General features: G+C 36.7%; 2 protein-coding genes across 2 annotated transcripts; one reads left to right on the top strand and one right to left on the bottom strand.

The window, feature by feature from the left end:
* Positions 1–3,599: 3,599 nt before the first annotated feature.
* LOC139132698 (beta-1 adrenergic receptor-like) lies at positions 3,600–4,502 on the top strand. The gene has a single exon (XM_070698965.1). The coding sequence runs from the start codon at positions 3,600–3,602 to the stop codon at positions 4,500–4,502; it is 903 nt and encodes a 300-aa protein (XP_070555066.1).
* Positions 4,503–13,590: 9,088 nt separating this feature from the next.
* Positions 13,591–18,082, bottom strand: LOC139132986 (polycystin-1-related protein-like). Its single transcript, XM_070699330.1, has 4 exons — positions 17,937–18,082; positions 17,498–17,729; positions 17,144–17,235; positions 13,591–16,838 (listed from the first exon to the last, which is right to left on the bottom strand). The coding sequence occupies exons 1-4, from the start codon at positions 17,994–17,996 to the stop codon at positions 16,722–16,724; spliced, it is 501 nt and encodes a 166-aa protein (XP_070555431.1). The 5' UTR covers positions 17,997–18,082; the 3' UTR covers positions 13,591–16,721.
* Positions 18,083–18,685: the final 603 nt, after the last annotated feature.

Genomic DNA, 18,685 nt, shown 5'->3' with positions numbered 1-18,685 from the left:
CAACCAATCTGATCGTTTGTTTTGAAAATTGCTGTATTCTCAAAGGTATTTGAATTATATATTCTACGACAGAGTCTTTGAAAGACAACAATTGTGAGTGCCTCATATTGAAAGGGACAAACGATTGATCATTTTGCAGTCTCTTTTTCAACTTCGCGCTGCAGAGCCAATTAAGCTTCGTTCAACAAAACATGTTTTTAATACAGCGGTAATGATGAGAGAAGGCAAGCAAGCGACGTTTGGAATTAAAGGATGAGGTCACTGTCGAAAACGAATTTCCCAGGAGAGTAATTTATACAAGTCAAGCCTAACAAAATATTATTTGACATGTAAGAGCACCGCGTCAGTTAGACGAGGCCCCAACGTGTAAAGATGCATCACAGAGTTAAGCATATTTTTGCCGTTACACAATACCAACAATGTATATTTCAAGAACAAGGGTAATGACGACAGTTAACGCAGGAAATCTTGCGCATCTTGCGCGTGCACACACAAGCATTGCTCAGTAATTACTTCCCGAAATATGTTAGTTGTACTATAACCGGGGAGGTTTCATATCCATTACTGAACACCCTCGCACTTTATGTTTATGAGCTCTACATGATAAAAGTTTTACTGTGGTCAGTGTCCGCCGTGCGGTGGTCTATCACCATTAGGGAGCTTTCAGATATTATGAGGGGATCGGTCGGAGAAATTATGTGAGGGTCACATTTTACAAACTTGAATTGCCCTGGGGAAGGGTGATATTTTATGAACTTAGCCCTGGGGAGGGTTACATTTTACATTGCTAAGTTTATGATGAATGAACAATCTGAACGAGTTGTGTGACAGACTGGATAGAAATTACAATTGGAAAGGCTGGTGTTTTTTGGGAATGAATGATTATTCGCGCAAGTGGCTTTGAAGGGTCATGACATTTCACACGCTGCTAATCTGTCCATAGACCTTTTCCGTAGTTTACTACGACACCAATCTGTTTTTTAATTTACTTCGCAAAATAATGAAATAGCTTAGTCCTTGAATAAATGAACATGTACCTACTTTATCTCTGATTATCCTTCTTCCGTTGATTATGTCGAATGTGGCAACATCTAATTTCAACCCTTTTTAAGAGCCGTCGACTGTTTCTGCTCAGTTCTGAACTTTTGACAGAACAAACGTATTCAATACGTTTTACGCGAGAAGGCAAACGTTGGAGAGTTCGTGGACGTCGGCTCACTGGAAAATGGTTGAAAATACATGTTTATATTATCGAGGTAGCTAGCAGAAGTAGACAATGGGTCGTGAGGAACCGAACAGTGTTATGGTCCCGGTCGAAGTAAACTACCAAAAGTGTCTTTGGGCTGGATTGTGGCGATGAATTTGGGCCCCAAGCGCAATTGATACGCCACAGCACTACTGCAAATTGTATTTCATATCCGTTTATGTATTTAAGATCAGAGATTAGAATGACTTCATAATGTCGACATGACTTCAAATGAGTCATTTTATAGATAAGTCATGATTGATATAGACACTGGCCCTCCCTATTGTTAATTGTGTGCTCAGCCCTTATTTTGTACATTTTTCCCAACTTTAGGTAACAGATAGCAGCTGATATTACATCAGAAACGTCCATGTCACAACAAAAGCGTCGATTATGCGGTAGGTGTCGTCAGACTTGAGTTTAACCCCCTATCTTACCGTATATTTAGGATGGGGACCACTATGAAGTCGGGGACAACTTTGAGGTCTTCAGACACGTGCCTTTTCGAGAGGGTCAGCATTTTTTGCGCAACTCTTTGAACCCGAGATATGGCCCATGTAGTGATTTGTCCAAAATAATCAAATCATAATACATTGGAGTCGATTGGGCAAACTTTTAATAAAATTCCCCCTCAAAGCAAGCATATCTGTACTTTTATACATGTTTTGTAAGTGATGTTAATGTACTTTGCTTGAAGTGGGAAGTAGAAAGACTTAGTTGCAATGTGTGTACAAAAAATTGTATTTTTGGATTTCATCGAACATGTTGATTCTGAACACATGATCTGCTATGAAAATACTATGAACATTTTCCCAGTATAAAACTAGCAATATTTGTACATCTATAGACGCTTGATAACTGATATAAATGTACTTGATTAGAATAGGATGGGTACAAGTGTATATGTGCACAAGAAATTTGATTTTGGAATTTCACGGAAAATGTTGATCTGCTATGCATGGGAGGCTATGAGAAAAGTTTGGATATATTCCAAATATAAAACTAACAATATCTGTGCGCTTATCAGTTATATTGCAAAACAATGATATTGTTTCTGGTATGGCTTTGTAACAATGCCTGTTGGAAATGGCTTTTTAGATCGATTTCTGAGTACAAACATCAGTTCACAGAGGCCTTCACACGATTCCACTTCTGCACTCAGTTAATTTGTGAAGATGTTAATTTTATGTGAAATTACTGTCCCTGCAAATTTCCACAAAAATATCGTTTTGGCATTTATTGGTATGCTGTAGTTTATAAGATAAACAACAAACTTCCATCAAAAATTACATCATTCTCAAAATGAATCCAGTGATGACACAACCACATAGACATGTTTTGTTCAGTGAAAAACGTCATAATTCTGCAATGGAGAACTCACAACCAGAATTGAACATAATATCAACAAATATCAGATAATCATCATGATCTGTGCCTCTGTTGGTGATTTTGTATAGTATACTTCGCGAGATGTTTACAGGTGATAGGTAAATATACCTAAATTCTTGGCATAGTGAAAGATAGGGTATTTTACTCGTCGACCTATAGGGAGCTGTGATGTGAATCATTGTAAGCTGACAGGTGCCTTTTAGGTGCTACTCACTTTCAAAAGCAAATATGCCGAAGTAACAAGCCATTAATAATACTTAAATCCTCGATATATAGTCATGGTGATTTGTTGCAGTGATTTTTGCTACTGTTATCACACATATCACGATGCGCTTTTTCACATGTTGTGAAAAATCATTCCGGAAACTCAGGCAGGTTGTTAACTAACCCATGTTGCAATAATTAATACTCAAGTGCTGTCAATCCGAAGGCTAACACTTTACCATTCCCGCTCCGCCCCATCCGTCCTTGTAAAGAGATTGTGTTTTATTCAACGAAACTTCATCGAGACGTTTAATTTTATAGTCAGGTCGTACCTGTTTACAATAGCCTCCACTCGTGCACGCCTAAAATTAAAAGGGCATGCGTAAAACGTCTATGACCAGGTTGACCTTGCCAAATCTGAAAAGCCGCATCTGTTCACTTTCCAAACGTACATGTACCAACCAAGGCAACAAGTGGTACTTAACATATTGGATTCTGCTTCAAAGATTTTCTCGGAATCAAACCGACGATAGACCAGAGAGTTTGTACACCGGGACTCAGATGCAATGAACAACCACCACGTGTGATGCAGATCCCGCGATTCCATGGACCAAAACATTGTAAAACAAGTTATTTCGAGCTGTAAAACACATTGAGCCGTTCAAGAGAAATTGATATATCTTGTAATTTACATTCATTTATCTTATTGCGATTATTGAAAAAGGACCTGGAGAATATCATATATCTCGACGTGGTTGATATGGATCCCGTTCACATTGACCGATTTATCCAAACGACAATTGTCTGCACCGTATGCACTCTTGCCATATTCGGCAACATCATCAACATCATCGTTTTATCACGAACTAACAAGATTCCTGTGACGACCTGTTGCTTCATGATATCGCTGGCCTTTTCCGATCTCGGAGTCGGCATCTTCGGTGTTTTCTCCATCCCCGTTGCCATCACGACAAACTGGGTTTATGGCAACGGCTGGTGCGTATTCTGCGCCATCCAGCTCCATGTGTTCTTGTCGGCATCGATAGCGTCTCTGCTGCTCATCAGCGTGCTAAGATTTCTGGCCATCATCTTGCCTTTCAGGTATCTTCGATGGTTCACCCACCGTCGTGTAATCACTCTCATCATCATCAAATGGATTGTTCTTGAACTTCACGCCGTCATTCTCGGTGCAGCGCACGAACAGTTTTACGGCTACCTCAAGCATGCCTACATATGCTACCCAAGGTACGGCAGTACCGACTTTGAAGTGATAACGACCGTGTCGATGACTGTTCTGGTCTTTCTTCCATCGATTGTCATCATAGTTATATATGTACGAATTATGCGGATTTCATGGGTGCACTCCCGTCAGATCAGCAGTCAGTTGTCGAACAGGGACGACGTAACGAATCGAAATAGCACAACTAGACTCATGATGTCAGACTGGCGAAATATGAAAGCTGCCAGAATGTTTCTGGTGGTGTGTGGAGGTTTCCAAGTGTCCTGGTATCCGTACGCAGTGATAACCACCATTAACTCTATGAGGGTGTTCCATGGAGGCGCAACTCCATGGACAGTCTTCAGTATGGTATGGCTCGGCGCTTCAAGCAGCATTTTAAACGTGCTAATCCGGCTTTCCGGGCTATGGCAAAACAGACAGTGATCGCCTGCATCCGGTGCAGCAGTGCCAATAACAATTGGTCTCGTGTTTCGCCATCCGTTTACGACGTTGAGAGCGAAGTCGGCAAGGAAAGGATTGAGATGAGAAATAGGTCAAATGTGAGAGAAAATTCTGACACTGACACAACAAGAGTTGAATGACAGTTGTAGTACATCCCAGAGGGAGAAGAACATTTACCAATAGCTGACAATCGTACTAGTTATACGAAACGTATAAAGTTGCGAATGAGATTTAATTGTTTACTTTAACAAGGATTTCCCTTATTTAAAATTTGCCGACATTATTTAAGTTGGATAAGCTATTATTTAATTACGAGGGCAAATGCGTCCCTCTAACGACGGTAAGCAACAGTAGGACACCTGTGGCGAGGAAAGGTAAAAGATTGGTTATCGTAACTTCTTCAGGTGCATAGTTGTCTGTGTCATGAAAATTTGTCTTATTTATGCGCGACATGTATTGAAATGTAGCTGCAATAGTTGTTGTCATAGGCTGTATGATAAGTTTCGCAGCTGTTGCCTTTATATGCGGGCAAAATACACAAGCCGCATATTGAATTGCCGGTCCAAAAGCTGCAGGTATTGCAGAAATATCAAACTTTAATATTACATGTATTAATAGCCAAGTTGCATGTTATCAAGAAATTGGGATATGATAAAACATTCCCAGATCACTTTGTTACATAGTGAATCCCATGAATATAGAGTTATCTTTTTCCCAGCAATTCTAGCCATAAATGTAAACCTCTTATACTCTTAATCACTTAGAGCCACACTTCTAAAAACTTGTTGCCCAAAATCAATTTAACACAATTGGAACTATAGTTTGGGATAATTGGATAGTGCAGTAATGTCGATTTAATCTACAAATGTAAGCTCATCTGCTTTTCTTTTTATATTTCACACTTGGTTTTATGAGTAATTTGCGATACTACAACATTCAGCTATATGGCACCTAACACTTTTGAGAAATTTGCAAAATATGAAAATCCAATTACCCCAAATTAATCCCAATTGTGTTATTTGTATATCATGTGTTCTTTGAGCATGTTTCTTTAAACCAAAGAATCGGAACTTATAAAAGCAAAAGCAACTCCCGTGACTTACAGACGTGAATATGTAGTATAAATCGCACTATTATTATAAATAATTGAAATAAGATGAATTGCTTTAGTTTGCTGAAATATAAATGAAAAATAAGCGTATTTTGAAATAACATTTACATCAAAGTGTCCTGGATCCGTGAAGAAACTCGATCCCTGGATCGAGTCCCCAACCTTCATGAAGAGAGTGTACGTACGTTGGCATGCATAGGGTCGAATAAGTGTCCTTGCAGCGTTTCTTATGGCATCTACATTACGTTTGAAACATAATACGGCAGTTATCTTCGTTGAATTTTATTATTCAACAACAACAAAAACAATAATAACAACATGACTAATAAACGTAAATAACATACACACAACAATAACAACAATAACAACAACAATAACAACAACAACAACCAGATTTCCAGGTTCCCTATGATGATACGACAATTTTTTATCCAATTCCACAATTGCAATCAAGTAGACCCTTCCTTTCCTACAAGATGAAAACACTATCCTGTCCATCTCCCTAGGGACTTAGTACTTGGAAAGAGATCGACTTGTTTAATTTAAGAGTGTTTACTCTTTATGGGATTTTCAATCATTGTCACATTTCTGCTCTCTTCTTTTTTCCTTCTGTCTTGCTTGGTCATCTTCATCATTGTCGTCGTCGTCATCTTTATGATCATTATAATGATCTTCATCACATGATCATGATATGATGGTGATCATCACAGTCATCATCATCATCAAGTGTTCCTTAATCTGAAAAAAACATAGACGAATGAATGGGGCTTTCCGGGCCATGGCAAAACAGACAGTCATCGCCTGCATCCGATGCAGCAGTGCCAATAACAATTGGTCTCGTGTTTCGCCATCCGTTTACGACGTTGAGAGCGAAGTCGGCAAGGAAAGGATTGAGATGAGAAATAGGTCAAATGTGAGAGAAAATTCTGACACTGACACAACAAGAGTTGAATGACAGTTGTAGTACATCCCAGAGGGAGAAGAACATTTACCAATAGCTGACAATCGTACTAGTTACACGAAACGTATAAAGTTACGAATAAGATTTAATTGTTTACTTTAACAAGGATTTCCATTATTTAAAATTTGCCGACATTATTTAAGTTGGATATGTTATTTAATTACGAGGACAAATGCGTCCCTCTAACGACGGTAAGCAACAGTAGGACACCTGTGGCGAGGAAAGGTAAAAGATTGGTTATCGTAACTTCTTCAGGTGCATAGTTGTCTGTGTCATGAAATTTGTCTTGTTTATGCGCGACATGTATTGAAACGTAGCTGCAATAGTTGTTGTCGTGGGCTGTATGATAAGTTTCGCAGCTGTTGCCTTTATATGCGGGCAAAATACACAAGCCGCATATTGAATTGCCGGTCCAAAAGCTGCAGGTATTGCAGAAATATCAAACTTTAATATTACATGTATTAATAGCCAAGTTGCATGTTATCAAGAAATTGGGATATGATAAAACATTCCCAGATCACTTTGTTACATAGTGAATCCCATGAATATAGAGTTATCTTTTTCCCAGCAATTCTAGCCATAAATGTAAACCTCTTATACTCTTAATCACTTAGAGCCACACTTCTAAAAACTTGTTGCCCAAAATCAATTTAACACAATTGGAACTATAGTTTGGGATAATTGGATAGTGCAGTAATGTCGATGTAATCTACAAATGTTATCTCATCTGCTTTTCTTTTTATATTTCACACTTGGTTTTATGAGTCATTTGCGATACTGCAACATTCAGCTATATGACACCTAACACTTTTGAGAAATTTGCAAAATATGAAAATCCAATTACCCCAAATTAGTCCCAATTGTGTTATTTGTATATCATGTGTTCGTTGAGCATGTTTCTTTAAACCAAAGAATCGGAACTTATAAAAGCAAGAGCAACTCCCGTGACTTACAGACGTGTATATGTAGTATAAATCGCACTATTATTATAGATTATGGAAATAAGATGAATTGCTTTAGTTTGCTGAAATATAAATGTAAAATAAGCGTATTTTAAAATACCATTTACATCAAAGTGTCCTGGATCCAGTCTTACAGAAGCACAGGGAGCTCTTCCTTCTTGTTTATTTGTGTCTGTGTTTGTTTGTGTGTACGTGATTGTGTTTGCTTATTTGTTATTGTTAATGAAATAACAGCGAAAAGCTGTTTTGTTAATATTTGTCAATAAAGAGCAGTTTATTTATTTGTTTGTTTGTTTGTTTGTTTGTTTGTTTGTTTGTTTTTTGTTTGTTTATATGTATTTCCGACGGTTAGTGTTAGGGTTAGGCTTAAGTAAAGGTTAGGGTTAAAGTAGGGTTTGGGCTTAAGTTAGGGTTAGGGTTAAGGTGGGGTTTGGGCTTAAGTTAGGGTTCGGGTTCGGGTTAGGGTTAGACGTAGGGTTAGGGTTAGGGTTAGACGTAGGGTTAGGGTTAGGGTTAGACTTAAGAGGGAGTGACTTACGTCTAACCCTAACCCTAACCCTAACCCTAGCTTAAGCATAACCCTAACCCTTACCCTAACTTAAGCCTTATCCTAACCCTTACCCAACTCAAGCCTAATCCTAACCCAACCATAGGAAATACATATAAATAAATAAATAAATAAATAAATAATAAATAAAAATAAATATAAATAAGCTGCTCTTTATTGACAAATGTAAGAAAACAGCTTTTCGCTGTTATTTTATTAAAAATAACAATTAAGCAAACACAAACACATACACACAAACAAACAAACAAACACAGACACAAATAAACAAGGAGGAAGAGCTCCCTGCGACAGAAGCTGCAAATAACTAAGACCAAAAGTTCTTCATGATACGCCGCATGTGCATGCTTCTCCTTGTATGTTGTTATTTTGATATTTTTAATGTACGCACAGCAATATATTCATCGTTACACGGTAACTGTGTGCACAGAAAGAATTCCAAATCCTTTACGTATTCATGGAAGGGAAATAAAATGTTAACATACCTAATGACGTCCTAGGTGCTACTTGAATCTTGTTTTGCTCTTCAAGCTCTATCGCTGATGGAATAAAAAATTATTCTCGCTTCTTTTCTCAACGTCCCCTGCTCATCGCACTATGACCACTGCATGCACCGACGGACATTCGCTGATCACTGCGTCTCACGTGACCAGACAAGCAGCACGTCTTTGTGCTTGTCACTGAGGCGGGGACCAGCCAACGACGGACGTTTCAAAGTTGCAGACGACACTCCCCTCGAGGTCACGTGGCCGGGCCTTTCCCTCGAACTTTTTCTTTTGGTATATAGACCGTAAAATATACCCCCTGACATTAGTGTACACTTCTAGCCATATTTATGACACTATTTGTTAATTCTGTGTCACTATCCGGGGTCAGTATTCAGCAGAGCATACCATATATATGTCGAGAGCATAGATAAATTACGAGTGTATACTAGCCAGTAAAAGTGACGTCAGAGGGTATTTTCCCTTCCCCCTACTCGTACGAGTCCAGGAACACCGCATGCCGCAATTCATGTAGAAATTGCTCAGTCACGTGACCAACTCGAAATGTCGTCTTTCACTTTGAAGCGGTGGCGGGTGGTCAGAGCAATACGAGCAACGAGCCATGGATAAAAAAAGCGTTATTCTGCATTTCCACAGCCAAGGAACGTTTTTAACCCGAAAGTCCGAAAAGCTTAGTGACAACAACTATTCAAGTGCAGCCAAATATTTCATTTGGTAAGCGATGGACATTGTCAATACCACTGAATTTTGTGACGTCATCTGATTATTACTGATAATGTATCCGATTATCGAGTCCAGCATTTCGGCCCCACAACCGTTGTGGAGACAAGGCCTAACCCCACAAACTTCTTACAGTCTAAGCTAATCGTACGGGGGTACTGCGATACGATAGGTGTACACATGTGTACCGTTAATTTTACCATGGCCGAAACGTAAAGTCTTGACACTTGATTTTCCTGAAAAAAAACATAATTCGATCGAGCTGTCCAGAGTACACCTGTACCCGAATTAGACGTGAGTGCTGCCCCCAACATACACCACCACCAATTGCATAGTTTTTTTTCGAGCCCGTTTATCACCCGGGAGAACGTGCGTTTACAGATAGAGAATTATAAGGGAGCCCCAGCCCCCAATACCACTCATGACAAGGTGTTCATTGAAACACGTACATCAAGTCCTGGCAACGGAACATCAGGAACATCAACAGGTGGTTGAGGGGCTTTTCACGATGTACGGGCGCTTGCTCAATTCTGATTTTTGAAATTTCAAACGGTGTGTGCAGACCCTCAGCATTTCGATTATATGACAAAACAACAAGTCACATAAAGGACGCCATAAATATGATCAGTGTCAAGTGACAAATAATCAACTATTGATCTACGCCGAGTTAAACGTTTGCGGTCGGTGCGAACAGCCGGGCGCGGGCCATTGTAGGTACTGCGCACGTGTGATCTGTAACGCACCAATCTGCTTCCTTTATTCACCGTGCTTTAGCTAGAAGAGGAGGTGGGGGGGGGGGGGGTCCTCACTGATGAATCTGCAATTAGCCCCTCCTGTTTCTTTTGTAACTATTTTTTCAAATCAAACTCTAATATTGTTCGTGTACCATGGACCTGCGCGAAGTCTATGGACTAATTAGGCTTACTGTCCAATTGAAGGAATTAAGTTCAGTAAACTCCTCCATATTCATAGTGGGCGCGGGCAATAGCGAAGTGATCGATCGTCTTGGCGAGCTAGATAACTCCTACGTTCATCATAGAAAGGTAGAAAATGAGATCTTATATCGCGACAAAGAAAACCGGTTTACAAACAGTAGAGGTTGGAACATGCAACGTAAGGTTTTTATTTAAAAAAACCAGACGCCAAGCGACAAATGATACCATAGGGAACCCAGAAACCTGGTTGTTGTTGTTGTTGTTTTTGTTGTTGTTGTTTACATTGTTGTTTGTGTTTATTAGTCGTGTTGTTGTTTTTGTTGTTGTTGAACAATAAAATTTAACGAAGATAACTGTTTTGTTGTTGTTGTTTCAAACGTAATGTATATGTCATAAGAAACGCTACAAGGACACTACCATTATTTGACCCGATGCAACTCTATGCCAACGTTTAAAGGCATGGTCCAGGCGTCAGATTGTCTTGCCAGGAAATTTACTTACTAGATTACAATTTCAATGGAAAACAAAGGGCTATGACACCTTCATAATCCTCTCACAGAACAGAAGAAACTCGATCCCTGGATCGAGTCCTCAACCTTCATGAAGAGAGTGTACGTACGTTGGCATATAGTTGCATCGGGTCAAATAAGTGTCCTTGTATTGTTTCTTATGACATCTATATTACGTTTGAAACACAATAACACAGCAGTTATCTTTGTTGAATTTTATTGTTCAACAACAACAATAACAACAGCACAACAACAACAACAACACAACACACAACATGACTAATAAACATAAATAACACACACAACAATTACAACAACAACAACAATAACAATAACAACAACAACAACAACAACAACAACCAGATTTTCGGGTTCCCTATGATGATACGACAATTTTTTTCCAATTCCACAGTTGCAATAAAGTAGACCGTATAGTGTCCCATTGTACATGATAGATGTAATATCGGACACTCTAATTTCCTACAAGAAGAAAACACTATCCTGTCCATCTCCCTAGGGACTTAGTACTTAGAAAGAGATCGACTTGTTTAATTTAAGAGTGTTTACTCTTTATGGGATTTTCAATCATTGTCACACTTCTGCTCTCTTCTTTTTTCCTTCTATCTTGCTTGTTCATCTTCATCATTGTCGTCGTCGTCATCATCTTTATGATCATTATAATGATCGTCATCACATGATCATGATATGATGGTGATCATCACAGTCATCATCATCATCAAGTGTTCCTTAGTCTGAAGAAACATAGATGATCAGCGACTGTCGTAAACGATCATGTTCCATCTCTTTTAAAATGATTTGTTATTAGATTTTCTGAATGTATTTTACAGGTGTTTTCCACACTTCAGCCAGAACGCTTCCCATCTAGCTGCTTCTCTCACAAAAGTAGTGATTGATATCAGATTTATTACACTACAGATTCCTTATTATTTCTCTTTTCGTTAAATTAATCGTCTTTATTCTCTCAATACACGTGTAATATCTGCATATTCTATCCTACAAAGGTTTAATGGCAATAACCTTTACTCTTTTAGGTGTTGTCATTCTATAACATTCAGACGACATGTTTGTTGTACTTTGTTAGAGAAGGCGTATTGGGTCACTTCATTTTTCAGAAAAGAAGCGAAGTTTTTTCAACGCGGGAGCTAATTGAATATTAACGCCTCTAAACATTTCACGCTTTAGCTGAAAGACAGACCGAGAGCTAAAAGTTGTATAGTGTCCCATCGTACATGATAGATGTACAATGGGACACTCTAATCGATCACGATTGGAACCAATTTGGGATAATTGGATGGTGAAGTAATGTCGGTTTAATCTTCAAATGTAAGCTCATCTGCTTTTCTTTTTCAGTAATAAACTTGTTTTTATGAGTAATTTGTAATATTGCAACATACAGCTATAGTGGACCAAACACATTTGAGAAATTTGAAAAATATGAATAACAAATTATCCCACATTAGTTCCAATCGTGTTACTTCAAACGATATGGAAATGACGAAGACTTCATTTCACCTGAGACAGGTGGATATATGATTTATTTTCCTATCCTTGAAACCATCAAAATCTTGGCAATTTTCAATAATGTTCGATGCCTCTCATGGCCCATGAGGGGATCATGGGCCGGTGGCTAGAGCAGTGGACGCACGATCACAGGAAAGTGAGTTCGAGCCACAGCATGGCTATGGTGTTGTGTCCTTGAGCAAGGCACTTTATTCTTCATTGCTTCTCCCTACCCAGGAGTGATGGGTACCTGGTAGGACAGTGGTTGTAATGTGTGCGTTTAGCTCTGCTGCGCTGATTGGCTTCACATTATGGAAAATGCAAAGAGGTACGGGGGCTTTAATGTGCATGAGTACAAAATACCAACACGAAATTGATATCCATGGGTAAAGCGTTTATTACATCTTTATGAAAAGTTCTGGATCAGTTCAACAAGTTAGCTAGGTAAATGACAGGATGTCTTGAGATTGATCTAATATGGAAATGCGAGACAATAAATAAAGTCTTTCGGTTAAACCTAAAAACATGTGCAATCGAATCCCTAAATTTCTAATAAAGCGGACTCTATTGCCCAGAGTGTTTGCTTATACGTTTTTGATGACTGGGTGGGAGATTGGTATGGTGAAACACAATGTTATGACAAATACATATTTTTGCACATGTTTGCCAAGGGTGTGGTTGGGTAGAAAGATAAAGATAGTTTCAACCCATTCTAAATATTCAGTGTCGGTCAGCTGCTGTCTGTAGATTTGAGACAATTAACATGGAGCAGGCTCAGTATAGGTACACGGGGCATTTCTTCTTACAAATGAGGGGCATCATTTTCTTCTGTTCTGCTTATTATTTCAAAATGCATTTTCGAGTCTACTGTAATTTTTGTGAAGGAATCAATGAATAGAGAAGTGATATTTGCAAAAGTGTGTCTTTTGAAATCTTTCGTTGTTTTTAGGTTACAGAGAAATGTGGAAAGTAATATTCTAAAACCAACAGAAAGCAATTGCAAATCATATCCCTTTGTAAGTTCAGTCATAAACCATCTGCGCCACGAACTTGTATTTTATCTTGGATGGCTAATCGAATCTTTTACATAACACATAATATAAAATAGATATTATCAATTACGTTCTACTCCGATAGTTAAAATATCATCAGCATCTATGTAACATAAGAGTTTTTCCCATCTTGCACAATGTAGTATATGTATTTAATCGATAAACACACCCAGATATTTGAACGCAATAATACAAATGATTGCACAATGAAGTAATAAAGGAAGATTACGATAACGGGGAAATTGTTTTATTTTATCTATTTTCCAAAGTTATCAGGCTAGTTACCTCGATGGCTAAATCAAAAATATTTTCTATTGTCAATACCTAGCTTTAATGCTATTGTCATAAAATGTTTATTAAAGTGCATCTTTACTCCATATGTAAGACAACTTCAAATTAATCTTTCAGATTGTTTTAAATGTTCTTTTTAGCTCACGTGTGTGAACACGTGGGCTAATGTATTAATGTCATAACGATGTCTGTATGTCTGTCCGTGTGTGTGTGTGTGTTAGAGAGAAAGTGTGTGTGTGTGTGTGTGTGTGTGTGTGTGTGTGTGTGTCTGTCTGTCTGTCTGTCTGTCTGTTTACACGATAACTCAAAAACGCCTGAACGGATTCAGGTCAAATTTGGTACACAGGTACCATATGCTACGTGCAAGAACTGATTAGATTTTGGTTAGTGTGGCTTGCATATTATTGAAGTTATGCAATATCGTTTTTTTCCGTACAATGGTTTCCCTATGGAGACGGTAATGGCAGTGTAGACATATATCAAGAAATACTGTACAAAATTTCATGAAACTTTTCACAGATGACAATCTCAGAACATTATCATGATACTGTGAGTGTCATGTCCATTGTCTGCTCATTTGCATATTTAATGAACTTTTGTTATTAGTGACATAACTCTAAAATTCCTGCACCAAACTTGATGATACTTGCAACAAATATTAATCTAATAATTATCTAATTATACTGAGAAGATTTGGCAGTGTCAAGTTAACAAATAGCTCATTTGCATATTTATGAAGTTTTGTAATTAGTCTTATAACTCCAAAATAACTGCACCAAATGTGATGAAATCTGCTGCAGATACTGATCTGATAGATATCTAATTGTGGTGTTAAGTATTTAGTTGTGTGGAGTAAATTAAGGTTTTATTTGCATATTTAATAACTTTGTAATTAGTGATATTCCTCCAAAATTACAGCATTGAATTTAATGAAACTTGCTTAAGAGTGTTGATCTGATAAATATCAAATTGTACTGAGAAGCATTGAGCAGTGTAAAGTTAATAAATAGCTCATTTGCATATTACATGCAGCTTGATAATTAGTCATATTACTCTGAAATAACTACATCAAATGTGTTGAAAATTGTCGAATATACTGATCCGACAGATATCTAACTTTTATGTAAAGCATTTAGTAGTGTGAAGTTAATTAAGAGTTCATTTGCATATTTAATGAACTTTGTAATTAGTGATATTACTCCAAAATTACAGCATTGAATTGAATGAAACTTGCTAAAGATGTTGATCTGATTAATATCCAATTGTACTGAGAAGCATTGAGCAGTGTAAAGTTAATAAATAGCTCATTTGCATATTTCATGAAGTTTGATAATTAGTCATATTACTCCGAAATAACTGCATCAAATGTTATGAAAACTGCTGCATATACTGATCCGACAGACATGTTAGTGTGTTGTAAAGCATTTAGTAGTGTGAAGTTAATTAAGGCTTCATTTGCATATTTAATGAACTTTGTTATTAGTGATATTACTCCAAAATTACAGCATTAAATTTGATGAAACTTGCTACAGATGTTGATCTGATAAATATCCAATTATATTGAAAAGCCTTGAGCAGTGTCAAGTTAATAAATAGCTCATTTGTACATTTAATGAAGTTTATAATTAGTCATATAACTCTGAAATAACTGAATCAAATGTGTTGGAAACTGTTGCATACACTGATCCGACGGATATCTAACTTTGTTGTAAAGCATTCAGTAGTGTGAAGTTAATAAGGTTTCATTTGCATATTTAATGAAATTTGTAATTAGGTATATAACTCTGAAATTACGGCACCAAATTTTGTGAAACGTGCTACAGATATTGATCTGATAAATATTTAATTGTGCTATGAAACATTGAACAGTGTCAAGTTAATTTAGGGCTCATTTGCATATTTATTGAATTTGATGAGACTCGCTACAAATGTTTATCACATCAAGATATATCAGCTGTGAAAGATATTAAGGGGTGACATAAAAGATAATGGATAATTTGCATATTTAATGAACTTTCTTGTTAGGATTATATATCTGATTTGACTCGATCAAAATTGACAAAACTTGGTATGTATATTGAAGATACTATGATTTAACATTATTGAAAGTCACTAAGCATTTTTACTTCATCAAACTCTTAATTTACATATTTAATGAACTTTTGAAATTAGGGATATTTATTTGAACTGACTTGACCAAAATTGATGAAACTTGCTATGTACATTAAAGACACTATGATATAACATTTTTGAAAGTCATTTAGCATTTTTACTTCAGCCAAATACTTATTTGCATACTTATTTTCATAATTAGATATATATATCTGAATTCACTTGACCAAAGTTGATGAAACTTGCTGTGTACATTGAAGATACTATGATGTAACATTATTGAAAATCATTAAGCAATTTCATTTCAACCGATTCCGTATTTAGTATACATACTAAATGAACTTCACTAATTAGGGATATATTTGAATTGACTCGACTGAAGTTGATGACTCTCGCAACATATATTGAGGATACTATAAAACAACATTATTGAAAGTAATTAAACTTTTTTACTTCACCCAATTCCTAATTTGCATATTTAATGAACTTTCATAATTAGGGATATTTATCTGTCTTGACTAGACTAAAGTTGACGAATTGCTTTTTACATTAAAGTACGATGATACGACATTATTGAAAGTAATTTAACAATTTTACTTCTGCCAATTCCTAATTTGCATATTTAATGAGAACATTTCAGTCAATTCCCTTGCATATTTTAATAAACTTTCCTGATTGGGGATATATGCTTGGAATATTATTCATTATGTTGATCATAAAACTTTCAATGAAGTTGCAAACATGTGGCAAAGGTTCAAATTTACACATAACTGCAATATTATGAAAGACGTGAGCATTTTCAGTTCACATCTGGTTTAAAATTTGTCCATGGCGAAAATGCGTAATTGCACACGGAAATCAATGCTTAATAATAAACAGATAATAAATGACGATGAAAGCATTAGCTCGTCTCCATCAGCGAATTCTCTCACTTGAGGGCGCTTTTTATTCAACTTTCAAGGTTTGATCTGATCGTCATCTTTCTCCTTGGTTCCGATCGTGTACTCCGCGGTAAATGCCGTGAGATGATTGCAGAGGCACACTGTAGAATTGATGTTTGACTCTGACGAAACCTTAAACAAAATAGGCATAAATGTAAACAATCGTAAATCTTGAATATATATATTAATATATGCCTCGAGACTCTTAAGCTATCTGATTGATATTATATATATATATATATATCTTTAATCTTTTGATATTAAAGTTAACGTGATTTTATCTAAAATTGACCTGCAACGCTTACAATCATGGAATGAATGAATGAATGAATGAATGAATGGACTGATCTAATTTTGTTGATGGGGATCTATATCCCATGGTAATAAGGCTTATAATGCATTAAAACTTAACAATAAATTTGTTATGTTTAACTTACTCTGCAACCATCAGTATCCCAGGTACCGTTTTTCTCTTCCCAAAAGCTGCATTTATGCTGTGTCACGACCAACGTAAAATGCAACCCTGTATCTAATGAGAAAGAAAGTGAATTCCAGTATGATGGAAAGTTGTGTGATAATAGTTTGATAACTTTAACTTATCTAAGATAATGCTGATCAAATTTGTTGCACAACTGATTATTGTATGCTTGTATCTGGCACTGGGGTCTTGAAATCTTTTAAAAGTATTTAGTTGTCTTTTGATAAGGATAATAATTTCTAAAGTAATGTATCACATCGATGCTTGTCTGTTTGGTCATGCCAATCTATTGTACTTTAGCATTTATACTCACTGGTATTAAGTTTGCATGAGAGACAATAATTTCCCTGCTGTGCCATCATATATTCAGGGATGAACAGATTAACCGTATTTCCCTTGAATTCAATGGTGTCCGAGAAGGTCACATAGTCATCGTAATTGTCGATATCGCAATAGTCCGCTTTTGACATGAATACGGTAGTGTTCTCATTCAAAGATTCTGAACTATGAAAAGCGATCTTAACGGCATGGTATGACCTTAGATTCTGGAAGAGAGAAATGGGCAATCACACTGATTATGATCAAATTTGTGTAATCCTTTAAGACCTAGAGTTTCCCTCAAGCTAATGCCAATAGATGCTTCTGTATAATAGATACAAAACTTACTCAAATTTATAGTGTTTGCATCTTTGCCTTGGTTTTTATATGCAATGTACCTTGACATCAAGGATTGTAATAAAAAGCACCCATACCCTGAGAATCCATCGAAAACCACGTTTTAATTCGCGGGCGAAACTTTCTACTCCATCCATAGTTCCATTGACGAGAGAGACGCCCTTCTTGCCAAAGTATATCCCAAACTCTTGGGATACGTTTTTGACTGTAGATAAAGATACGGGATATGAATTGAACAAGATCTCATCTTCTGATGATTACTAATTATAATCAAAACACATATTCTAAATCGTTAATGAATATGAAAAATTATTGTTTTTGATTAATCCACATTACATGGCTAACATATATGCATTAAACAACGATCTATATTATATTGTGGTATATTCCTAATAAAAGAGAGAACGTTTGAAACGCGTTCACATTTACCAGTAACGGTGACGTGGGATGTTATTAGCATTATTGAAGTTTATTTCAGACAATGTGTCAATAACAGCATTACACAAGCAAAAGGAAAGTCATACTGAAATGATAAAAAATGCAGAAAAAGAGAAATAGAGATAATGAGTAAGTAATCACTTGCGAAAGAAAGAGTTAAATTGTGTATAACTGCTTCCTCCAGAAACGGAAAATCTTACTGTGGCAATTCCAGTCTGATTTACATGTGAGAGAAATCAATGCGTTTGAAGATCTATCAATTCTGCATTTACAGTAAATACTATATCGGATAACTTCCCCTAAAGACATTATATTGTTTAGACACAAACATATTTGAAGCACTGCTACGAGCACAGCCTCCTCCAAACATTGTTATACATAACTTTGA

Source organism: Ptychodera flava, chromosome 5 (genome assembly GCF_041260155.1).
Source record: "Ptychodera flava strain L36383 chromosome 5, AS_Pfla_20210202, whole genome shotgun sequence".
NCBI lineage: Eukaryota > Metazoa > Hemichordata > Enteropneusta > Ptychoderidae > Ptychodera > Ptychodera flava.
This window is presented reverse-complemented; position numbering and strand designations above follow the sequence as displayed.

Coding starts and splice junctions, on each gene's coding strand:
- LOC139132986 (XM_070699330.1), bottom strand. CDS start 17,996: ATGGATGGAGTAGAAAGTTTCGCCCGCGAATTAAAACGTGGTTTTCGA. Junction 17,730..17,936: donor GTTTTCGATGGATTCTCAGG/GTATGGGTGCTT, acceptor TCTCTCTTCCAG/AATCTAAGGTCATACCATGC. Junction 16,839..17,143: donor GGGATACTGATGGTTGCAGA/GTAAGTTAAACA, acceptor ATTTTGTTTAAG/GTTTCGTCAGAGTCAAACAT.
- LOC139132698 (XM_070698965.1), top strand. CDS start 3,600: ATGGATCCCGTTCACATTGACCGATTTATCCAAACGACAATTGTCTGC.